Source organism: Nycticebus coucang, chromosome 9 (genome assembly GCF_027406575.1).
Source record: "Nycticebus coucang isolate mNycCou1 chromosome 9, mNycCou1.pri, whole genome shotgun sequence".
In the NCBI taxonomy this organism is placed as follows: Eukaryota; Metazoa; Chordata; class Mammalia; order Primates; family Lorisidae; genus Nycticebus; species Nycticebus coucang.
Genome location: NC_069788.1, coordinates 129,559,648 through 129,584,892, shown reverse-complemented (window position 1 = coordinate 129,584,892; position 25,245 = coordinate 129,559,648). Strand labels below are relative to the sequence as shown.

Below are 25,245 nucleotides of genomic sequence, written 5' to 3'. Positions count from 1 at the left end.
CTTGCAGGGCCCAATATCCCTAAAAAGTTTTGAAAAATCTGTTATCACCTCAAGTGTTCTCTGCCACATTCTGTCTTCTCTCCTCCCAGTATTTCAATTATAGTCTTTTATATCTTCTCAGGTTAATACCATGTCTTTTATCTTAAGTGCATCTATCTTCCACCTATTTCGTCCCTTCATTTTTCACATCAGATGTTTACTTCTGAACTAACTTCTTCTTCACTAACTCTTACTTCATTCAGCTTATACAGTTGCTATTGAATCCATTCACTGAGTTCTTAATCTTGATTATTGTATTTTCAGTTTGGGATTGCCAGTTGATTCTTCTATGTAGTTTCTGGTTGCTCAGTCTTGTGTTTTAGATTTTTACATCTACTAAATGTAAAAATTTTAGAGCCTCTCTCTAGTAAGACAGAGGAGATTCATTATAGGGGTCCTCTGTGGGCCTGCTTCTATTGTTTGTTGCTTCTCAGGGATTTCGATGTCTTGTTTCCTCAGATGCCTTATTTTAACTGTCCAACATTAAATATGAGCAATTATAAAAATAAATTAAAAGATTGGTCTAGAGAAGATTTGCATTTGCTCTGGGTAGTGGCTAGGTAGAATAGAAATCCAGGATCACCTTCTAGTTTTGGAAGCGAGAAGAGTCAAACTACATTTATTTTTTTTGTGCATCTTTAAAAATATGAGGTAGTTCTTGAGGTTCAATACTCAATGCGTGGTCAGGGTTCTCTCACCACTCAACTTTCTTGAAGAGTCCTGAACTCCAGTTTTTGTCTTTCTAACTTGTAGTAGAGCTGTCAAAAGGGCTACTTTAGCTTCTCACACTCTCAACCACTTTTTGCCTGAATTGGCGTGTACCAAGAAGAAAAGAAGAAAAGCCCAAATGTTGAACTCGGCTCTATCATTCTGCCTTGGATCTTGGTGATGTAATTCTTCACACTGTCTCTTATTCTCTAATGCCTTTAAGCAGACTTGAAAATACTATTTTGCCAGTTTTTCTAGTTCTTCCTAAAACAGTTGCTATAAATTACTTATGTGCTACTATCAGAAGTAGAAAAGTAGGTTTTAGGGGAAACACAGTTCAGTTTTTAAAGTCAGGTGGAAATATCAAGCACGTTAGAGACATATATAGATTCAGCATTAAGAAGACAGGCTGTGTTAGGTAATTACATTTGATCATCATCAACTTATTGATATTTTAAATCCTGGGCGATGTGACTATCTACGGTGAACAGACTAGACGAGGGGGCCTGGATGTAGAGGTCAGGTAAAAGAGGAAAAGCAGCAAAGGTGATTGAGGAGATGGTAGGATGATAAAAAGAAAATAAAGGTAGTGTGGGGTCAGGAAAGCCCAAAGGAAACACAAAAGGAGATTTGAGGAGTGGTCAAATGTGCCCAGTGGTATCTAGAAAACAAGTAAGAAAAGGACATAAAAGTGACCAGCTGGTGGCTTGGCGCCTGTAGCACAGTGGTTACGGCATCAGCCACGTACACTGAGGCTGGCGGGTTTGAACCCGGCCTGGGCCAGCTAGACAACAATGACAACTGCAACAAAAAATTGCTGAGCGTGTGATGGGCACCTGTAGTCCCAGCTACTGGGAGGCTGAGACAAGAGAATCGCTTAAGCCCAGGAGTTAGTGGTTGCTGTGAGCTGTGATGCCACAGCACTCTACCGAGGGTGACATATTGAGACTCTGTCTCAAAAAAGAAAAAAAAAGTGACCAGCTGGTTTGACAATATGAAGAAGGTCAATAGTGACCTTAATAACTTTTTTTTAATTTTGAAGAACAGTAGATAGAATCCAGATTGGAATAGTTTGATAAGTGAATGAAAGAGGAAACGTGGCTGTGAATGAAATATGAAAGCAGTCTGAGGAGGATGCAAGGTTAAGGGAAGGCATGGCTTGACAATATTATAATAGAGAATATCCCTAAACAACTTCACATTCCCATTATTTGGGAGGACAGTCCAATAAATCGTATGTCAATGGAATGTTATGAAGTCACTAAAAATTGATAATTAGAACATATTTTTAATGACATGAGAAAAATTTCCTACATGAGAAAAGATATAAAACTGTCTAGCTAGTACATCACAATTATTTAAATCACAAACCTGAAATCTGAACTCAGATATAAAACTGTCTTCTTAGTGAGTATACTACACTGCCTCTTCCCCAAAGGATTAACATACAAATCTCATTGATTCATTAACTGATAATTAGTCCCCAGAGTTATCCTCTTACACGTAAGAGTGAAATGGAGTGAAATGGTCTACATACTAAATAAATGGAGTGATAAGAAAAATCTAATCGGTACATTTCAAATAATTTCAGTCATTTTTAAAGAGAATGCATTAGTGTATTACCAATCTAGGGGGCTCCGAAAGATTTAGTTGGAAATTAAGGAGCAGAAGAAATTTATCTTCCAACTGATGGAGATTCATCATTCATCCCCCTTACATCCCCCCATCCAAGCAGGAATGGAATGATCTGATCACATTATAAAAATTTTCCTCCCATCACCTTCTGACTTTAGTTCCTATATCTTAAGCCAGTAGTAGCTGGTGTTCTTGAGGGTAATCATTCTTTAGAAACAGTAAATTCAGTTGAAAGAAATGCAGAAGGAATCAAGTTTATGGAATAGCCTCTAGTAATCACACTTATTACCCTAACTTTGCTTTTCCTTTGAGTATTCACAAGATAAATGGGGTGAACCTTGTACCTTTCATATATATCAAAACCATGTTTGGAAAGGAGGGAAAAGATTTCATTAAAAATGTTTAAGGTGTCTGAATTAAGTATATGAAAATAAATGCCACATAAAAACATTCAAGCTGTTGTTAAATGTTAAAACAAAACAGCACAACATTTGAAAATACCATAAAAGTTAATTATATTTCAAATAAATATATATACATTAGCTTTCAATAGGATCCACTATCATTAAAACATTGACGTATGTATCTTTTAAGTATGTAAAAATTACATCGCTGTTGACTTTTGTACGGTAACTCACTTACCACACATTTAAGAAAGCATTAAAAATCATTGTTTAATATTATACAAATGTTTTATCATATTTCCAAAAGCATATTACAATCCAGAGGGCACAAATATTGGCCAACTAGTTCTAACTTTCACATTAGACAAAGATGTCATTTAAACCATTAAGATGGCGAAAAGAATCAACTTTAAAGAGCTTAGCTCTTCTCGGGCATCTGAAGGAGTCGGGGAAAAGTCCATTTAAGTCACAGGAATCACACTGCTAATTTTTCTACAATGAAAAATATAAACACTTCTTTTGATGACATTATATCACAAGTCAAAATAGGCTCTAATACAGATGTATGTGGAGAGGTTTTGAAGAATAAATTGGATATCCGAGTGGAGGATCTGCTGCTTGTATAGTAAGGTTTCTTAAAAGTAGTGGATGAGCTTGAATACTGTAACGTTCCTCATCATCGTTTGTGGCATAAAGCAATTCCCACGAGAGATTGGCCCACTGACCTCTAACAGCTTCAGCATTTAACTTTCCAATGTAGATCAGTAATTCTTGAAGGGTAAGTACTCTTCCAGTGTAAACTCCCTTTTATAGAAGAACAGGGGAGGAGATAAAAGAGATTACATTAAGGCCTTTATATTTTACAAACTTAAAGAAAAGTATAATTGCATTTAGGAAAACTTTCTCCCAAGATTAAAAACTCAAATTCAGAATCAAAACTCACCTTTATTTCCTTAGGTCTTTGAGTAAGTACCACAAGAAATATTCTCTGGAAACCAGGGTATGGTGCCCCATGATCCATTAATGTACACAGCTATGATTTAATTAAAAAAAAAATCCATTCTGCTTAATCACCAAAACAGCAAAATCTACTTACTGTTCTTTATTTTCCTTCTCTGATCCCTCACCTCAGCAATGCATAAGTCATAAATCTAGTCAGTGGAGAATCATACAATAAGCTCTTTTTAATAAACAGCTTTATTGAGATATAATTCACATTCCATACAATTTAGTCATTTAATATGTACATTTCAGTGGTTTTTCGAATATTTTCAGATATGTGCACCTATTACCAAAGTTAATTTTATTTATGTATTTTTTTATTAAATCATAGCTGTGTACATTAATGCAATCATGGGGTACAATGTACTGGTTTTATATACAATTTGAAATATTTTCATCAAACTGGTTAAACCAAAGTTAATTTTAGAACATTACCCTCAAAAAGAATCCTTGTACTCTTTAGCCACCACAGTCCTATCCTCCCATTCTCCCTGCCTGAAACAACTACTGTGCTTTTGCTTTTTCTGGACATTCCACATGAAATTAATCATATATGTAGTCTCTATGACTGGTATCTCTTCCTCTTCTTATAAGAGCATAAATCCCCTCATGGGGACGTTAGCTATGGGATTTTCGTAGATGCTCAAATTGAAGAAGTTTCTTTCTATTCCTAGCTGTCTTTATTATGAAAGAATGTTGGATTTTGTTAAATGGCTTTTCTATTGAGATGATTATGTGTTTTTTGTTTCTTTATTCTCTTGAGACAGTATGTTAATTTATTTTTGTATGTTAAACCAACCTTGCATCCTACTTGCTCATGGTGTACGATTTTTTTCATAGGATGTAAAACTTATAAATTGTTTATTTCTGGAATATTCCATTTGATGTTTTTGGACCATAGTTGACTATGGGTTAAAAAAAAGGTTACTAGAGATTAGAAACTGTAGAAAGCAAAACTACAGGTAAGAAGTCACTCGCTACTGCATTTTCTGATTTCTCCTTTGTTTTCTTTGATCCATTTATCACTTAGGAGTATGTTGTTTAATTTCCATGTGTCTGTGGATTTGCTAATTTTCTTTTAATAATTTCTAATTTCATTTCATTGTGGTTAAAGGCCATACTTTGTCAATCCTTTTAAATCTATTGAAGTTTTATGTCCTAGCATATAGTTTATCCTGGAGAATGTTCCATGTGCATTTGAGAAGAATACGTATGGTGTTGTTGCACGGAGTATTCTGTAGATGTCTCTTTGGTATAGCTGGTTTACAGTGTTGTTCAAATCTTCTATTTCACTGTCGATCAGCCTAGTTGTTCCATGCATGATCTAAAGTAGGATATTGAGTCTTTAGCTCTTATAGTTGAAATGTCTATTTCTCTATTTCTGTCAGGTTTTTCTTCATGTATTTTGCTGCTCTGTTGTTAGCTATATATAGAACTGTTTTATCTTTGATGGTCTGATCCTTTTAACATTATAAAACATCCTTAATCTCCAGTAACTTTTAAGTCTATTTTTGTTAAAAATATAGGTACTCCAGCTTTCTTGTGGGTGCTGATTGCATAATTTATCCTTCTCAATTCTTTTATTTTCAGTGTTCTTTTGTCTTTGAATCCACAGTGTGTTTTCTATGGAGCGCATATAGTTGGATCTTTGTTTCAATTCCAGTCTGACAATCTCTGCCTTTTATTTAGATTTAATCACGCCCAATTAATGTTATTATTTAGTTGAATTTTGTCTATCATTTTCCTTTTTGTCTTCTACGTCTAAAGTCTTTTTTTATCCTTCTATTTCTCCTTTACTTTCTTTTGCATTAAGTGACAATTCTGTAACATAGCATTTTCATATCTTTCATATGATGGCTTTCACTTTTTTCCCCACTTAGTTCCTCACTGGTTAACCTAAAGCTTATCACATCTGTCTTATCAGAGGCAGCTGCAAAATTATACCAACTTAATTCTGATGAGACATAGAAACGTTACTCTTTATAAAGTTTTATTCCCCTTTTCTCTTTTGTGGTATTATTGTTTCATATGTTACATTACAAATGTTACAAACCCCAAATTCATTATTATTAATACTTTATATAATTTTATGACTTCAAGAAGTTGAAAGAAAAGGGAACAAGTACGTATTTATTGCTCTCTGGAATTAACTTTTTATTTATAATTTTTGGTCCTCTTCCTTTATTCCTATAAATCCACGTTATCATCTGGAGTCATTTCTTTTTTTCTAGTACAGTTTTGCCACCAATGGCCTCCTTTGTGCAAATATTAGCAAATATATTACATTACTATATGTTATAGGCCCCAAAATAGATTATATATTGTTTTATACAATTGCATTTCAAATCACCTAAGAAATATACATTTATACTGCTTTTATAATTATAGTCACCTTTACTGGGGTGCTATTTGGTTTTTGGTGTGGATTCAAATTATTGTCTGCTATTTCATTTAAGGTTCTGGCAGCAACAAATTCTCTCAGGTTTTTTTATCTGGGAATATCTTTGTTTTCATTTTTGAAAGAATGCTTTGCTGGATATATAATTTTTGGTCAACCATTTTGTTGTTTTTTTGCACATTTTGAAAATGTCATTATATGCTCCATTGTTTCTGGAGCACGATTAGTCAGCCATAATCTTTTCAGTTTCCTGAAAATTTACAAGTCATTTTTGAAGCACTAAGTGCTTCTTGGGTCTTTGCCTTTCAGCATTTTTACTATGATGTGTTTTCCTGTCAATTTCTCTGTATTAATCCTACTGAAAATTCACTGAACTTTCGGGATGTATAGATAAATGTTTTCAATACATTTGAGAAGTTTTCAGCTTTTATTTCTTCAAATGAGTTTTTTTCTCCTTTTCCACTCTCCCCTCTTCTTCTGGTACTCATTCCATGTATGCTGGTGCTGTTAAAGGAGTCCTGGATTTCTCTGGGGCTCTTCCTTTTCATTCATTCTTTCCTCTCTCACTATATATTTGCATTACATAATCTCTATTGATATACAATCTACATATTTACTGATTCATTCTTCTGCAAGTTCAAATGACTGTTGAGCCCCTCTAAGTGAATTTTTCACTTGGTTCTTTTTTATACCTTCTATCTCTATTGACATTTTCTATTTGATGTGAAATTGTCATCATATGTTCCTTTGTTTCTTAAATTATGGTTTCATTTAGTTCTTTGAACATATTTATACTGGCTACTTTGAAATCTTTGTTAAATCTGATGTCTGGTCACTCTCACAGACAATTTCTGTTGTCTTCTTTTTACCCTAGTGGTTATATTTTTCCCTGTACATCTGGTACTTTCTTTGTTGAAAATTGGAGATTTTACTAACACTGTAGAAATTGTGGGTACTGGTTCTCCTCATACCCTACCTTAGGGCTTGTTATTGTTATATGCTTGATTGTTAAATAAATGGATGGATACTTTAGTGAAGTCAATACCAGTGTTCCCCCTAGGCCCTATCCTGTTTAAAATCTCAGATATTGCCCTTCAAGGAGTTAAGCCCTGTGAATGCCCACCGTTACCTCGTCAGGGCTATCTTGTCTGTTAAATGTTCCACAACCAGCTGTTAAACTCCACTGATTGTCAGCTGGTTGTTCTATGTTAGTGACTTTCAACTGGTGTACCATGAGAGGATGTCAGGTGTGCTGTGAAAATTTTTAAAGATCATTAATGAAATTATTTTTGAAAGAAGTTCAAATCACAGTAGGTATTTCTTTACTTTTTTTTTTAATCAATGTAATTTAAGTGTGCTCAAAAGTTTAACTATAGGTTCAAGTGTAGTGTGAGATAAACAAGGTTGAAAAATATGGCTCTATGTTTTCAACAATGGCCTGGGGCATAAATTTGGGCTCCTTGGGTGGTGCCTGTGGCTCAGTGAGTACAGGCACTCACTGAACCAGGATGGCAGGTTTGAACCCGGCCCCAGCCAAACTGCAACAACAAAAAAATAAATAAAAAATACCGAGGGTGGCAGGTTTGAACAGGGCCCTGGCCAAACTGCAACAACAACAAAAATTAAAAAATAATAATAATACATTGGGGCTCCTTCAAAGGAATAGCTTTTTTTTTGTAGTTTTTGGCCGGGGCTGGGTTTGAACCCGCCACCTCCGGTATATGGGGCCAGCGCCCTACTCCTTTGAGCCACAAGCACCGCCCCAAAGGAATAGCTTTTGAAGTCAATCTTTGAGATTTGTTCTGACTTCTGAAATGTACTTTTCTGCTATTTTTTTCCCCTTGTTTTCTCTGTTAATCTAGCCAGTTTATAGTTTAGGTTATGTCTCCAATGAGTGGCCCAATCTCCTTGTAATTACTTTTTGCGACACCTTCCATGGTTTTTGAGAGCATCTTAAGTTTTGCTGTGTCCACATTCTGTTGCAAATGAATCCATTCCTTTGAGAACAGATTTTTTTAAATGATATGATTCTCCAGCTGGGCAAAATCTCTGAGCCAGAGTTCTGGACTTGATAGGTGGGATAATAGCATGCTTTTCACTGAGTGACACTTCTGCTTTAGGAGATAATTACTTGGTGAGGGAGGAGTAGCCTCAAGTCTTTTCAGCTCTCCACTCCCAGCATAGAACCACCTTATAAATGGGCAAGGGTGATCAGGGTCCCAGTATTCTCTGTGGCACTATGCCCAAGATAAAGCCTTTATTCCATAAGTATAGTTGTTCAGAGGGAGTTCTCACTTCTCATTTACATGTCTGGAATCTAGCCTAAGCAACAGGTAGCTGGAGGGACAAGATGACTCCTGTCCTTCCTGAGAAAACAGTGACCCAACTAAGAGTGAGTCTCATGTTATTAGTTATACCACTCTGGAGTTTCCCATCTTGCTGAGGTAGGAGAGAGTGGGTCTTGGCTCAAATATTGCAGTCTCTTTTTGTTCTTCTGGGTTTTAGTAGATTTTTTTGAATAAATGTTTGATTTGCTGTATGCCTTTAAGACCATTTCTAAAGTTTAAATGACTACTTTTTATTTTTAAAAAAGTTTTTTTGGTTTATTTTTATCAGTTAAGTTTTCCATTTATATGGACACAATTTGTGGTACCCCAAAACAATTACAATACCAACATCAAAGATTGCTGAGCACAGATAACCATAAGTGATAAATAATGAAAAGTTTTGAAATATTGCAAGAATTACCAAAATATGACACTAACACATGAAGCGAGCATATGTTGTTGACAAACTTTTTTAAAATAATAATTTTCATCACTTTTGTTGGGGAGTACATTTGTAGAGTTTTTCAAACTGTAATGTCAAACAGACCTAGAACCCACAATAGGCTTGTAACATTGAATCTTTCATATCGTACACCTGGCTGACATTTTCAGTAAAATAAGAATAAGTACTAAATCTTTAGAAATGTCATCACCTATGTGAAGTTTCTCTTTAGATTGTCACAGGTTATGTTTGCTTTAATAAAGTACAGATGTCAGCAAAAGAAATACTTTAGCACTTACAAATTAATTTCTCTTCTAGGAATCAAATCCAAAATCATAATTCACATACATCACAGTTCATACACTTAAATTGGGCATAGGAATACAATCCATTTAGTCAAATATGCTATATAGCAAATTACACAGGCATGGGTTTCTTATAGGTCAGTTATTGTACAATGGCTACACAATAGTTTTAATTGACTCCTACTCACTTGGCAAAAGTAAATGTTAAAGTAAAAAACAAAATGTAAAAAGCTAGTCTGGAGTTGGACTATCTTGGCCATAAAGTCGTAATTATAAAATAATGCCTTAACTATAATTAATATATCAACTAGAATGTTATATGATTTATCACTTAGTTCAAATACTTCATAACTTATTTCTATTCTTTAAGGTTGGTATGTGAAAATGATAAATACATTTTTAACCTTACCATAGTAGGATCATACCCCAGAGAAAACAAGTATGGTTTTTCTTGTAAAACTGCTTCATTCCACTTTTCCTCAGATACCAAACCAATGTACCAGTCACTTTCATATTTTTCAAGGCAGTTAATCAGCTCTTTAAAGTCTTCTATTGGACCTAAACTTGCTTTATCAATCATAAGTTTCAGAGTATATCTATAAAATGGAGAACCAAAGAATTTTTTTATCAGCTTTACAGATGAAACAGACTTTGTTCAATAAATTTTTAACACAAATAATTTTTAACAAAAGTATACATAATTCCGGTAAAATGCCGAGGGGAACGATGAAGTTACAGTGGGGAAATCCAGTAAGCCCCATGAAAAACAGGTTCTACATATAAACAAGTGTACTCCTAATATAATCTCAATACATACTCAGCACTTCTTTTCATTTTTAAGAAAGTAATGTAAAAAACATTAGAAATGAAGGGCTACCTTCTCCTAGGTCAGCGGTTCTCAACCTGTGGGTTGTGACCCACAGGAACTGTATTAAAGGGCCGTGGCATTAGGAAGGTTGAGAACCATGTTCTAGGTGATTAAAAAAAAAAATCAACATTTTCCTGCCAATTTTACAACTTATACATAATCAAAATGAGTTACCTGAATGCTTTTAGTGCTAGCTGGAACAGTTCTGGTTTTTCTGTGAGCCAATCCAAGGTAATAGACCAAGGTAAAACACCACTGTAAACACTTAATATAAGACCAGGACTAGGCGTCATATTGTCTATTCCAAGTAAACTAAAATAACAAGTCATTATGGTATGAACATAAAAATCTCTTAAAGTTTTGTCCTTTGTAATTTCTTCTAGTACATTTGAGGCCTTTTCTGTTGACTGAAAACATTCCAACTGCCTTAAAACAAATTGGTACCAGTCTTCTGGAAATAATGAGCTCATCTCCTTCAATTTGGAGTTAGGCATACAGGTAGACCTCCACTCTTTAGGTAAGCTTAATAAGTGAGAATGTGAACAGCTGAACTCCATGAGAGGAATATATGCCATGTCTCCTTGTTTTCCTTTGTCAACAGCAGGGTATCCTAGTTTAACTGCCTTGTAGGAACTATGTTCAGGAACTGTGCCTGTGCAATGATCAACTTGCTGTGATTCTACTACTGATCCTGGAATAGGCAGATTTGTACATGGAAAATCTTTCAATTGATCTTTTTCTTCTTTTTCTTTTTTGATAGTTGGCTTATCATCAAAAATACTATCTTCAGACCAGTCATCAAAACTTTCTGAATGTAAACTCTCTAAATCTTCCAGGGATTGAGGATGAGGTGAAGTGGTCAAAGCAGGCAATATTGTTAAAGGTACTTTCCCTTCATTTTCAGTTTTGTGAACATTCTCCTGCATGGTAGGCCTTTTGGAGCAATACTGAACGAGTATCCACACAAGTACTTTAACAAGGTCACCTTTAAATTCTATTAAGTTTTCATGAGAATCAATTATGCCAGATAGAACATTCCTGGCATCAGAATATAGTTTCACAGGCAAAACAGTATAGGGTGTCAAGATATTTCCAAAGTGTTCATTAAAGGAACATATTCTTGTGTATTCTTCTTGTTCAAAGGCACTCTCAAAAACTTCATCAACTCTATGAGCTTCTGCAGTATGACAGGATGTTTCTTGCAATTCTAACCCCTGAAGATAAAATACAGTACTTGAGTTTATAATCATTTGTTATCACAGAGTATACGAATTAGTCTTTTATAGACTCTCATCCTAAAAAGAATAGAAAATGACAAAAAAATTTCTTTCACTCAAGAGCTACACCCTAACTTAAACTTAATGGCACTTAACACATCTGATACTGGATAAAGAGATCAAAAATAACACTATTTTAAAACACAGAATAGACTTTACTAGAAATTGGGCAAACATTTATGAAGTATGAACATAATTTTAAAAGACTACATTTATAGTCAAGGCTGAAGCACGTATTAAAATCTTTTGAATTATAATTTTTTGTAATAAAAAAGCAAAATTGGAATTAACGCACTATGTTATGTATCCTTCCCACCCAACTTTATCTGAGACTAATAGCATTATTCTATTGTATGAAGATGCACAATTTGTCATTCTGTTCTAATATTTTTATGGTAACATAATAGTACAGATTTATTTGATTCTAGTCTGTGCCCTCCAATTACAATATAAACTCAATAAAGCATTTTTTTCTTGTTTACTACAATATGCCCAATGTCTACGCCAGTACCTGGCACACACAGGGTATGCAACAAATATATGTTGAATAAATATTATAAATAGGTTCTTCTATGACTCTTTAAGCACATTTTGAGTACCTCCTCAAAAAGAATAACTTGAAGAGAATGTACCAGGTCACTGTTGTCTAGATGACTGCTATTTATTTATATATTTTTATAAGACTATCTGTACATTCAGAACATATTTTTAAGGAGTGTTTCTACCAGGTACTGGCACATACCTTTAGTAGGTCATCTACCCTCTGCAATTCCTTTTTCTCTCTTTCAAAGAAAAATAATCCAGCACATAGGGTTAGGAAGATTAGACTAAGTTTTGTAAACTTTAAAGTGTTACATCAATCTTGTTTAAAAAAAAAAAAGCCATCAAAAAAAGTGTATTTTTAAACCACATATGTCACAGAGCACAAAAGACCAATAAAAAGGTCTACATTATTAGGTTATTATTAAACCATACCATTTTTTAAATAGAATAAAATAAAGTTACCAAAATGTCCTTAGTAATTCTCATACGTCTCATACTCGTAATGGTTAGATGAGAGCAGAAGGGGTCAGAATCATGTGAAACTACAGATTGCTGGGCCCACTCCCAGAATTTCTGATAAAGGTCCAGGGTGGGGCTCAAGAATTTTAACAAGTTTCTAGGAGATAGTAATAATATTAGTCTGGGGATTGCATTTTGAGAACCACTGGACTAAAAGGACACATTTTTCGTCACCAGAATTTTATTCAATCTGTACCAAAACAAAAAATTCGTTCATTCACTACTCATTCAACAAATATTTGTTAAAGGCCTATTCTATGCCAAGCACTATTCCTCGGGACTGAGGAAATAATTCTGACTGAAAAAAAGAGATCCTGTTGCTTGTGACATTTATATTAAGAGAGTGAGGGATATGGGCAATCAATGATAAAACTAAAGGTACAGTAAAGCAAGGTAAGGGGGAACTGAGATTGCTGGGACAAGAGTGGGAGTCTAATTTTAAAAATGATGGCCATAGGTGACCTCATTACAAAGGTGACATTTTCGCAAAGACTCATAGGTGGTGAGCAAGTTAGCTATATGGATACCCAAAGGAAGAGAGTTCCAGGCAGAGGGAATAGCCAGTAGCCTAGAATAGAGTGACAGTTGAAGTAAAAGAGTAGGCCAGAAAGGAATAGGGAGCCTGACCATTTAGGGCCTTTTAAGAGACCCACTATAGGGTTTTGAGTAGAAAAGTAATACAGTCTAATATAGATTTTAAATATCATTCTGACTGACAATGGAGTATAGGGGGCACATGTGGAGACAGGGAGACCAATTAGGACTAAAGCACTTACCCAGATGAGGATGAAGATGGCTGAGACCAGGGTGGCAAAAAATGATGGGATACAGAATAGGATTAACAGGTGGACCAACAGGATTTCTTGTTAGACTGGATGTGGTGTATATCAACAAAAAAGATGTCAAATAGGACTCAAGTATTCTTGGCCTGAGCAACCAGAAGGGTAGAGTTCTTACCAAGGACTACTAGGCTTTGGGGCACTCTAATGATAAAACGTCAAAGAATGACAAGTGAAGACATCAACTGTGTCAAATGCTGCTGATAGGTCAAATAAGAGTGGGTCTGAGAACTGATCACTGGATTTAACAATGTGGCAGTCATGGTAACCTTACCAAGAGCAGTTTTGGTGGAGTCAAAAACTGAAGTTTAAGATAGAATGGGAGAAATAAAATTGGAGATATGATAATAACCACCTCTAATCAGGCATTTTGCTCTTTAGAGAAGGAGAGAAATGGTGTATAGCCAGTAGGAGCAAGAGGGTCAGAGACAGTTTTTATTGAGAATGTTTATTTCATATAGGTGTTAAAAAATAATACTGATTCGGGAAGGCATGGTGCTCATGCCTGGAATCAACACTTTGAGAAGCTGAGACAGAAGGATTGGCTTGAACCCAGAAGTTCAAGGCTGCTGTGAGCTATTACATATGGTATTTTACTACTGTACCATACAAAAGAGCAAGACCTTGTCTCAAAAAACAAAAAAAGAAAATTACTGATTCACACTTTTGAGATAGGGATAAAAGACTAGAGGGAAAGAAGAGAATATATCTGGTTACCATGCTCTACTATATAACCAACATAACTCTACTTATCACTATGCACTTACTGAAATACACTTTTAAAAAGCTATTAAGTGTTTCAGGTGTAACAGGTTAACATTTTATTGTATTATAAAAATACTAGAGAGGTTTCAATGCACACTGACCTTGATGTTAATACAGCAGTAAGTATAGCCACGTTCTAGAATCATTATCCATATTAAACGATCCTGAAAACGTCCCAAGTAATGAGACCCAGGTGAGAGAAGGCCTGTAACAAATTAAGAAACAAAAAGAAAATAATTTTTCTTTTTTTTTGGATTTTGGCTGGGGCTAGGTTTGAACCCGCCACCTCTGGCATATGGGACCGGCGCCCTACTCCTTGAGCCACAGGCGCCACCCAGAAAATAATTTTTCAAGTTTAATTTTGCCATGTGAATCTTCAAAAATGATAACACAACTAGAATTGATTCATGACTCCTTCTATCCTCTTGTTAGGTCAAGAACAGAAAAACTATTCATTGAACAGCAAGAGGCACTGAATTAAGTATTTTAAAAGGCAGTTAGAAGAGACATCTACAGGTGATAATACATGAAAATTCAAGAATGTGCTTCCAGAAAAACAAATTAAAAACTTGTACAGAATAAAATCTGAAATACATGTTAAACATATTAGGAAAAGTATTAACTATATAAATGCCAATTTCACATTAATTATATACAAAATTGGATTTTTTATATACATATATGTGTTTTATGGTTTTAAGATTTACATAAAATACTATCACAGTGTCAGATACTTTTAAAACTTAGTTTCTCTTTCAATACTATAGTCTTTCTGTCTACACAATGGTCATATCTACTGCAAAAAGCTAAGTTCATTCTTTGTAACTGCTGTCAAGAATTCACTGTATAAATATAGTTGAAATTGAGTATTTATTTCCTGGTTGAAAACATTTCAGATGTTCCGGGTTTCACTATCATAAATAATGCTACAGACATTACCTTTGCACAAGCCTGCACGTACGGCATGTGATACAGAAGAGAGTTAACATAGTAGGATGGACTGCTGTTTTTTGAGAGACTTGCATAAAAGACTGTTTTGGGGGACATGTGGGAACCACCCTAACCGCTAAGAGTCTCTCATTGTGTCTGTGCAAACATTACACAGTATATGAGCATGTGTTTTTTTTTTGGGAGACTAGAATATTGGCATGTGATAGGCAGTGGGGTGCCGACATGACTGGCTCATAAAAAAATCCTCGGACAGACAGTCTCAAATGAGCTTCTCTGACAGTTAACATATCACACATGTCACAACCTGATGTTGGAGAACTGAGTATGCTCTGTGTGATTCCACTGGGATAGGACTCCTGGAAGCTTGTGCCTGGATTCTTTACCCCGAGTGACTTTTCCCTTTCCTGATTTTGCTCTGCATTCTTTTGCTATAATAAATCTAAACTGTGAGTCCTCCCAGGGAATCATCAAACCTGTGGGTGGTCTTTAGGACCATCAAAACACATACTAGAGTTTTTCTCGAATTGGAATCACTGGATCATAGAATTGAAAACTGAAATTCCAGAGCCACGTACATCTTTACTTTGTCAAGGTGGTTGTATGACTTTATATTCCCTTTCAGTAGGGTTTGAAAGTTCTTATTCCCTATTGCCTGGCCAAAGTTAGTAGTGAATGCAAATGAAATGTTACCTCTTTTCCTCCACCAGAAAATACTTCACAACAAATGTACTGGTTGTGTACAACTGATTTGATAACATATAATTTTTATCTTATTACCATTTCCTGATATGAGTTTAACTGCACAGGTGTTTTTAAAAAAGGAGTACAGTACTATATGATGAAAATTGATTAGAACTAGATAAAATTACTAAAAGCATAGAATATTTCCTTCAAGAAAGAAAAATTTTCACTATAAATTTTTTTCCCTAAATTAGCTCACATAATATAGGTAATTATTAAAGTTCAACCCAAGAAAGCATTTTATTAAAATTATAATCTTAAATTGCTACCATGTCTAGAATCAGTTTGCCTGGAAATCATCTGCCATTTTCCAAAATTAGTTTCACGGTGAAGCACATAGTAGGAGCTGACACACTACTGTCATCAGCTTGTGCTTATCTAAAATCAACCATGAGAAGTACAATACCAGTTGAAATTTGACAGTATGCAATAAAAACATCAAAACTCATAAAATTAGTTCATTCCCTTCAAAAATCTGCCTTCTTGTTAATATTTGCATCGCACCTCCCTCTGCGAGGCTCCCCTAGGGATTTCTGACCAAAGTTTTAAGTTATCTTGCCCAGCAACCTTAACCTTAACAGACTGGTTAACTCTCTATACAGTAACTACTGAGATAGGAACAAAACTTTCATACACTCTTCCAATTTGATATTTTGTAAATCTAGTTTTTACTCATTATAGATCTACTTGCTATGAACTCATTACAAATTCATGGAAATCTTGGGGGAAAGGTGTTTTCATGTTTCAATGGCGGGACTATAATCTGACTTTATTCAAGAAAATGCATTTAAAAAGTTGTCAAGTCACCTGAATGAAATTTTTCCTTAGTACTTTTATAACTTTATTTACCTTAAAACAAGGAACGGGAGATATATTTCTATTTCCTACTTATCGTCTTTCTTAGTCTATACATCAAAGTGTTATGATTGTTATGCTGTTTTATGATTGGCTGAAAAGACAGTATGTGTGTTTTTGTTTTTCTACTTGAAATACATTAGTGAGGATTTCTTAAGCACAACCCATTTTACTTACCTAAACTTCCAGCTGCCATTGCAGCATGCAGGGCAGCAGTCAGCCTAGGGATCATCTGATAGTAGTACACGGTGTCTGCACACACACAGGCGGCAGCGCCCACTGCTCCTGGCCAACTCTGAACAGGCCGGGGAAACCCCACCAAGAACACAGGAAGGGTGAAGAGGGGTAGTAAGGGAGAAGAGAGTAGTGCAGATAAAACTATGAGGGCCAGCACAAATGGAGAAAAGACAATGTTGAGTGTGCATATAGTAGTAGTTCCTTTTCGACGTTGTTTTTTCTCTGTCCATGATGTCAAAAGTAAAGTCACTGCAAATTGCAATTTAGAGATGAATTGGGTCAAACGATCACGTATGATACCAACCTGCAGAGATGTAAAAATGGATTTTATTTATTCTTAAAGACTTCACACATTCTCAAGATCATATAAGAAAAACTACTAATTTTATTATTCTAGTATTTTCAAGGAAAAAGCCCTTATATTCTTTGTTACAATTTTCTCCAACCTCACAATAAATAAGACCACATTTGAAAGTCTGGGATTTCTTAAAAAAAGAAAAAGTCACACTAAGGAGAACTGATAGTGTACTAACCCTTAAGGCTGAAACTACATGACAACAAATTAGATGTAGATGAAACTAACAAGTTCCTAGAAAGGCATACATTACTGAAACCAACTCAAGAAGAAATAAAAAATTTGAATAAACCTGTAACAAGAGATTAAATTTGTAACTCAAAAACTACCCACAAAGAAAAGCTGAGGCTCAGATGGCTTTAGGACTTTGAAATACTACAAATTATAAAGCATTAAGATATACATTGAACAGTACAAAACATTTAAGAATAATCAATACCAATCCTCCACCAACTCTTCCAGAAAATAGAAGAGTATGGAATACTTTGTAACTCATTTTATAGTATTGGCCCTACCCGGATACCTAAACCAGACAATGACATCATAAAGAAAGAAACACACACACATTTTATGAATATAGACAGACAAAATACTAGCCAACCAAATTCTGAAACAAATAAAAAGGGTTAAATACCACGACCAAGTGGGATTTATTCCAGGAAAACGAGGTTGGTTTAATAAAAAGTCAAACAACATATTAATATGCTAATACATTAAAGGACCAAAACTACATGATTTTTTTTCAATTTCAAATTAAAATGAGGGTACAAATTTTTAGGTTACCTTGTTTTCATCTCCAAGGTAAAGTTCAAGTTCTAGTTGAGCTGAATACCTTCTCATTATGCACATTAGGTGAGATCCTGCCAATCGCCCTCCCTCCTCCAACCAATCGCCCTTCCCCTTTCTCCCTCTTCTCCCCTTCCCCTTGCTAGACTATATTTGTATTTTATCATTCACGTGGGTAATTGTTTATATATTTGTTTCATATTAGTATTGAGTGCAATGGATATATTTTTTCGATTCTTGAGAAAATTTACTAAGAAGAATATGTTTCAACTCAATCCAGGTGAACAAAACAGATGTAAAGTGTCCATCTTTTCTTATGGATGAATAGTATTCCACAAAACTACATGATTTTAATAGACACAGAAAACGCATATGACAAATCCAATACCCCTCATGACAAAAACAATTAACTAATAAAGGAAACTTCCTCAACCTGGTAAAAGCATACACAAAAAATCCTTAGCTGATACCACACTTAATGGTAAAAAGACTGACATATTTAACAGAGAAAGATTGAATGCTTTGCTCATAAGATGTCCCTCTCACCACTTCCATTCAACATTATACTACAGTTCTTGCCATTGCAATTAGGCAAGAAAAAGAAATGAAAGGCATACAGAATGGACAGAAAGAAGTAAAACTATCTCTTATTTTCAGATGACATGATCTTAATATACAGAACATCCCAACAATCCACTAATCTATCTAATAGAATCTGTTAGAACAAATAAATGAGTTCAGTGAGGTTTCAGGATACCATATTAATATAAAAAAATATATACTCTAGCAATAAATAAGCCAAAACATGAAACTAAAAAGACAACTCCACCTATAAAATCAAAAAGAATAAAACATTTGGGAATAATTTAATAAAGGAAGTATAAGATTTGTACACTGAAAAAAACAAAACATTGTTGAAATAAATTAAAGATTTAAATAAATGAAAAGACGGTTGGGTGCCTGTAGCACAGTCCTGTGCACCGGGGTTGGTGGGTTTAAACCTGGCCTGGGCCTGCCAAACAAAAATAAATAAATAAATGAAAAGACATCTCACATTCATGGATTGGATTTTTAAGATAGCAATATTTCCCAAACTGATCTACAGATTAGAGGTATACCTATTAAAGTCCCAGAGGCCTTTTTTTTTTTTTTTGCATAAACTGACAAGCTCAAACTAATACTTATGGGGCAATGCAGGGTCCTAGAAGAATCAAAACATTTTTGAAAAAGAAGGACAGAGTTGGAGGATTCACACTTCCTTACTTCACAACCTACTACAAAGCTATAGTAACCAAAACAGTATGGCAGTGGCATAAAGATACACGCACAAATGAATAAAAGAGAACTCATAATCATGTATAAACAAACATTAACATTTCTGGTCATTTAATTTTTGACACAAGTGCCAAGAAATGTCACCAGGGCAGAACATTCTTTTCAGTAAATGGTGCTAAGAAAACTGTACCTTTATATCCCAAAGAATAAATATGGAACCTTACCTCATGTCATATACAAAGTTAACTCAAGGCAGACCACAGACCCCCATGTAAGAGCTAAAACTATAAAACTTGTAGAAGAAAACACAGTAAATAGTTATTTGTCAGATATGACACCAAAAACACAAGTGACCAAAAAAAAAGATAAATTAAACTTCATTGAAGTCAAACACCTTTATGTTTCAAAGGACATTATCAAGAAAGAAAAAGACAACCTACAGAATAGGAGAAATTTTGTGAATATCATATGTCTATCAAGGGACTTATATCTAGAATATGAAAATTCTCACAACACTCACCTGTAATTCTAGCACTCTGGGAGGCCAAGGCAGGTGGATTGCTTGAGCTCAGGAGTTCAAGACCAGCCTGAGCAAGAGCAAGAACCTGTCTCTAAAACTAGTTGGGTGTTGTGGTGGGCACCTATAATCCCAGCTACTTGGGAGGCTGAGGCAGGAGGATCACTTGAGCCCAAGAGTTTGAGGTTGCTGTGAGCTATGATGCCATAGTACTCTATACTTGCCTACTGAGGGCAACAAAGTGAGATTCTCTCTAAAAAACTTTCACAACTCAACAATAAAAAGGCATATAACCCAAAATAAAATGGGCAAAAATTTGAACAGACATTTTTCCAAAAAAAAAAAAAAAAAAAAAAAAAAAAAAACAAATGGTCCACATATGCATGAAGATGCACCATTACTAAGCAGAGAAATGCAAATCAAAATCACAATGAAGTGGTAGGTCACACCCACTAGTAGGGCCATAATGAAAACATTAGATAATAAATCTAACAAAGATGTGGAAAAACTGGAATCCTCATATGCTGCTGCTGAGAATGTAAAATGGTGCAGCCACTTTGGAAAACAGTTTTGGAGCACTTTGAAGCCCTAAATATGGATGTCCTATATGACCAGAAATTCCAGCCCTAGTTATATAGACCCAAGGGAAATGAAAACATTATCATCATACCTAAATGTGTATTCAAATGTTCACAAAGATATCTTCTTAATAGTCAAGGAGAGAAACAACATACATATTTATCATCTGAGAAATAAATTAAGTTCATGTGGAAACTATGTACCTATAAAATGAGATATTTGGCAATAAAAAAGAATCAAGTACAGTCATGCATCACTTAATGATGGAAATATGTTCTGAGAAATGCCTCATTAGGCAATGTTATCATTGTGTAAACATCAAAGAGCATACTTAAACAAACCTAGACAGTATAGCCTGCTACACACCTAGGCCATATGGGTATAGTCCATTCCTCCTAGGATACAAATCTATATAGCATGCTACTGTACTGAACAATGTAGGCAACTGTAACAAAACAGTAAGTATTTATGTCTATAAACAAATCTAGACGCAGACAAGGTACAAAAAATATATAAAATATAAAGAACGCCACATTTGAATATGGCATTTACTGTGAATAGAGCTTTCAGGATTGTAAGTTGCTCTGGGTAAGTTACTAAGGGAATGACGAATGAACAACAATGTGAAGACCTAGGACATTACTGTGCACTACTGCAGACTTCATGAATCCTGTACACTTAGACTACACCAAATTTATAAAAATGACTTTTCTTTCTTCAATAATTAACTTACACTACTGTAACTTTTTTACTCTTCAAACCTTCTCATTTAAAAAAATTTTTTTGACTTTTTTGTAATGACACTTAGCTTAAAATGTAAACACACTGTACAGGTGCACAAAAATTTGTTTCTTTACATCCTTACAAGTTTTGTAACTTTAAAAATGTTTATTCTTTTAACTTTTTGTTAAAAACTGAGACACAAACACACATTAGCCTTGGCCTGCACACGATCATTAGTATCACTATCTTCCACCTGCACATCTTGTCCCATTGGAAGGTCTTCAGGGACAGTACTCCTAAAATTAGTATCTCCTATATCACAACTCCTTCTTCTGGAACACCTCTTGAAGGACCTGCTTGAAGCTATTTAACAGTTAACTGTTTTTTTTTTAATAAGAAGAAGTATACTCTAAAATAAAAACGAAAAGTATGGTACAGAAAATACATAAAGCAGTAACACAGTCAAGTATTATCATTATGAAATCTTATGTACTATAAACAACTGCATATGCTATACTTTTATATGACTGGCAGTATAGTAAGTACATTTACATGCGTATCACCAGATACATGTGAGTAATGCATGATCCTATGAGGGCTACATCACTAGGGGATAGAATTTATTATCTCATGAGACCACCGTTGTGTATGTGGTGGTCTCATTGACTGGAACATTATTTCACAGCACATGACTGTACTGATATATGCTACAAGATGGATGAACCTTAAAAACATATTAATGAAGGAAGATAGATGCAAAAGACCACATACTGCCTAATTCCATTCATGTGAAATGTCTAGAATAGGCAAATACATAGAGACAATAGATTAATGCTTGCTGGGACTTCACTGGGTGGCAGGTGGGATGGGGAAGAAGAGTGAGGAATAACTATTAAGGTATACAGGTTTCTTTTGGGGATGTTGAAAATGTTCTAAAATTGGAATGTGATGGCTGAAAAATTCTGAATAAATCCCACTAAATGGTGTACTTTAAATGGACACAATTTTATAGTATGTGAAATGTTATCTCCATAAGTTTTTAAAAAGCACATTTACCAATAAGAGTCTGATTCCAGTATCCAGGCTTCTGTTCCACCACAGGTCTGCACTAGAGATCAAGTGCACTCCTGACACAATGACTATCTCCAGTAAAGCATTCTCTGTATTCTGCCATACCTGCAGTATACAAATATTCCCCTTTATTAGGCAGAATTTGATAATTTAAGCAAACTGCTAAACAAAATCACAACTAAATTTAGCAAAAGAAAGATACTATTAAATACATATTAGGATTACCATTCTAAAAGCTCTTGTGAATCCAATAGAGACAGACACAGAGTGGAGCCCTTGTAAGGAACTGTCCAATGAAAGAAACGCTATCATAGCAAAAGGTGACACTAAAACAGACAAACAAAAAAGGAGACAAATTTAATTAAGGTAAAGTAATCCCTTCCAATAAATTTTATTTGGCAAATATTTATTTTGAGCACATTTAATTAACTAATAAAACTAATAAAAACCAAAAGAAAAAACACTTATGTGAATGAAGTATTACACAAATACTGGAATCCCATAATATTTTTGAATGCTTCATAGATATTGTTGACAAGTTTAATAGATTTTATCTTCCTACCTAGAGTCACCAAAATGTTCCTGGCAACACCAATCTTCAGGAGCCTTTTTTGTTTCTTTAAGAACACAGTCACAGCTTGCACATCCTTTGGATAGAAAGGGTTTCGGAAAATTCCAAAGATATACACACTTTGAATTTCTCTAAGTATCCAAACTATTATAAGTAAAGTCATCAAAATATAGCCAAAAATAACCTGGAAATTGCTTCTGGAAATCTGTGAGAAACCAGCAAAGTGATTAAGCAAACTAGTTTCTAAGAGAGCCAAGATCAATACCATGATGTAGAACAGGCATTCCTTCTGCATAAACAGTTTTTCTGAACTGGGTAAAGCCTTAGGTTTGGCTCTAACTTTGTGTCTAGTCATACTGCGTTTGAAGACAAAAGCCGCGTCAGTTAGGTTAAGACTTAGTAAGAAACCAACTCCAGTCATGAAAAGAACCACACCAGTGGTGCTAGGAATGAAATATGAAGTTACAGCTGTCCCAGCAGAAATGATGAACATCACCAATAACCTGCAGAGGAAAAGGAGAAAAAAATATTTACTTTAAAAATGTTCTTTAACAATAAGTTACATATTAAATCAATATTTTTAAATAATTACCGTAGGTGGGTTGACATAGGTGAGCCTCCAAGGCCAAACTCTAAAACTTGCTCCATTGCCCATAAGAAAAGTGCATCAGGTGGGGGCAGAGTCCCACCTGCCCACAGAAAGGGTAAAAATATAAACAAGACGTGTAAAATCTGATTCATCTGTTCTAAAGCGGGTATATTTACCATAAACCTATAAGGAAAAAGAAAACATTTAAATCATACAAAATAATATATAGAAAAGGATCTTTCTAGAAAAGCAAAACAATGAAGAATAACACACACCCCAAAACAAAACAAGGAAACACAGAAAGGGCCCAGTCCTATTTAATAAATGATCAACACATATAAATTGTGACCACTGTCCTTCCCCTTATACCAGGAATTACCCCTACTCAATTGTGTGCAAGCTTCACATTCAGAGAATACGTGAATTCATACATGCAAAGGAGGAAGTAATTAAAAGACATCACTGAGTAGTAAGAAATTGAACACAGGGATGTGTAAAACTGAACTAAGGCCAGAGCAAAAACATTTCTCCCCTAAATGTCTAAACTATATTGGTAAAGTTAGACAATGATTCTTAAAAACTGTAAAATTTTGTAATCTGAAATTCCAAGTCACTTTGGAAAGCCAAAGCCTTACATTCACATATTACTATCAGGCACAGACAGAAAGCTCTTCTCTTCCTCCCAGTCCCTCCTATATTTTCCTGCTCCCAGGACCCAGAATTTCAAGTCAGTGTATCAGAAGTGAGCTATTTAGGTTATGACTGATTTCTGTGGCTAAACCTGGGAATTAACTGCATTTATAACACTATTCTGTTTTTACAAGCAAAGGTATGGATTTGAGAACACAAATTTGTACAATATGATCCCCTCATGAAGTAGAGATTGCTTTTACCTTAAGTGGAGAAACTGATAACTGGTATTGCATTTGCCTGTCAAATACAACCTCATTAAATTGTTTCAAATAGTTTAATAAAATTTGAAAGCACAGAAGAATAAATATTATCAATATATTGCTAATTTTCTTTTGAATGAGGGTAACCAGACAGTGTATCCAGAGACCAAGGTGAGAGTACTTACAGAATTCTAAAGGTAACTTTCAAAAAAGACAACTAAATCTTAGAACTTAGTTGTAACCTTAAATACCTGAACTGCTAGTCAAAGCTGAGGAAAAAGACTTCTGTAAGCTATCTTAATCTTACCCTTCTCCACTTAAGTATATGTTGACAGCTGAGAGCAAATGTATAGCAACTGTGGATGTAACACAGTAAAGGCATAATGTGTTTGTTCACAAGTCCTAGAACTAAACTAGCTAATGTTCTCTGCTTCATAATCTATGTCCTTCAAATTTTTATAAGGAGAAAATAAATGACCACAAGGTCTACAATGTGATGCTAAAATAGAGGACAATATGTTCAATAGTGTAATTTCCAAATAAAACTTACTTCATTCATTCTGAGAAGAAAAGAAGTAACAAAAATCAAGAAATCAAATCACACATAAAAAGCCACAGCAATGTCAAAAGAAAGCCTGCTGGTTTGTACATTCTTTTTTTTTTTTTAACCCTCAACACCTCTTTTGCAAACATACTCAAGAACAAGGTAATTTTACCCAAATTAGACTCTAAAATTTCTTTTTCTCAAACAATTAGCTATGGCATGATATTTACATACTAGGATATACATAAATTAATGTAAGCATATAAGTGACCAAATGCTGTCATTAAATCCTACATATAAGACTCAGCCCCAAATGAAGGCTTACTGTGGTTAATTATTTAATATGGAAAAATGTTTAAATTTGAATGTTTCTGATAATGTAACACGAATTTTCTACAGTAAAAAAATCTTCCTCCTTAAGAAAAAAATATATGTCTTGAGACAAACAACTATAAAATATTTCAGCTGGGCATGGCAGCCAACGCTT

The 25,245-nt window shown here is 34.6% G+C and overlaps 1 protein-coding gene across 1 annotated transcript in view; it reads right to left on the bottom strand.

The window, feature by feature from the left end:
• Positions 1–2,749: 2,749 nt before the first annotated feature.
• PCNX4 (pecanex 4) overlaps positions 2,750–25,245 on the bottom strand; it is a 47,414-nt gene continuing 24,918 nt past the window's right edge. Inside the window, exons 3-11 of the mRNA XM_053601941.1 lie at positions 23,325–23,504; positions 22,724–23,235; positions 22,387–22,487; positions 22,147–22,266; positions 16,796–17,159; positions 14,173–14,276; positions 10,303–11,342; positions 9,670–9,856; positions 2,750–3,590 (exon numbers count right to left, since the gene is read on the bottom strand). Of these exons, the coding sequence (XP_053457916.1) occupies positions 3,339–3,590; positions 9,670–9,856; positions 10,303–11,342; positions 14,173–14,276; positions 16,796–17,159; positions 22,147–22,266; positions 22,387–22,487; positions 22,724–23,235; positions 23,325–23,504 (2,860 nt within the window). The 3' untranslated portion in view covers positions 2,750–3,338. The remainder of the gene's footprint in view (positions 3,591–9,669; positions 9,857–10,302; positions 11,343–14,172; positions 14,277–16,795; positions 17,160–22,146; positions 22,267–22,386; positions 22,488–22,723; positions 23,236–23,324; positions 23,505–25,245) is intronic.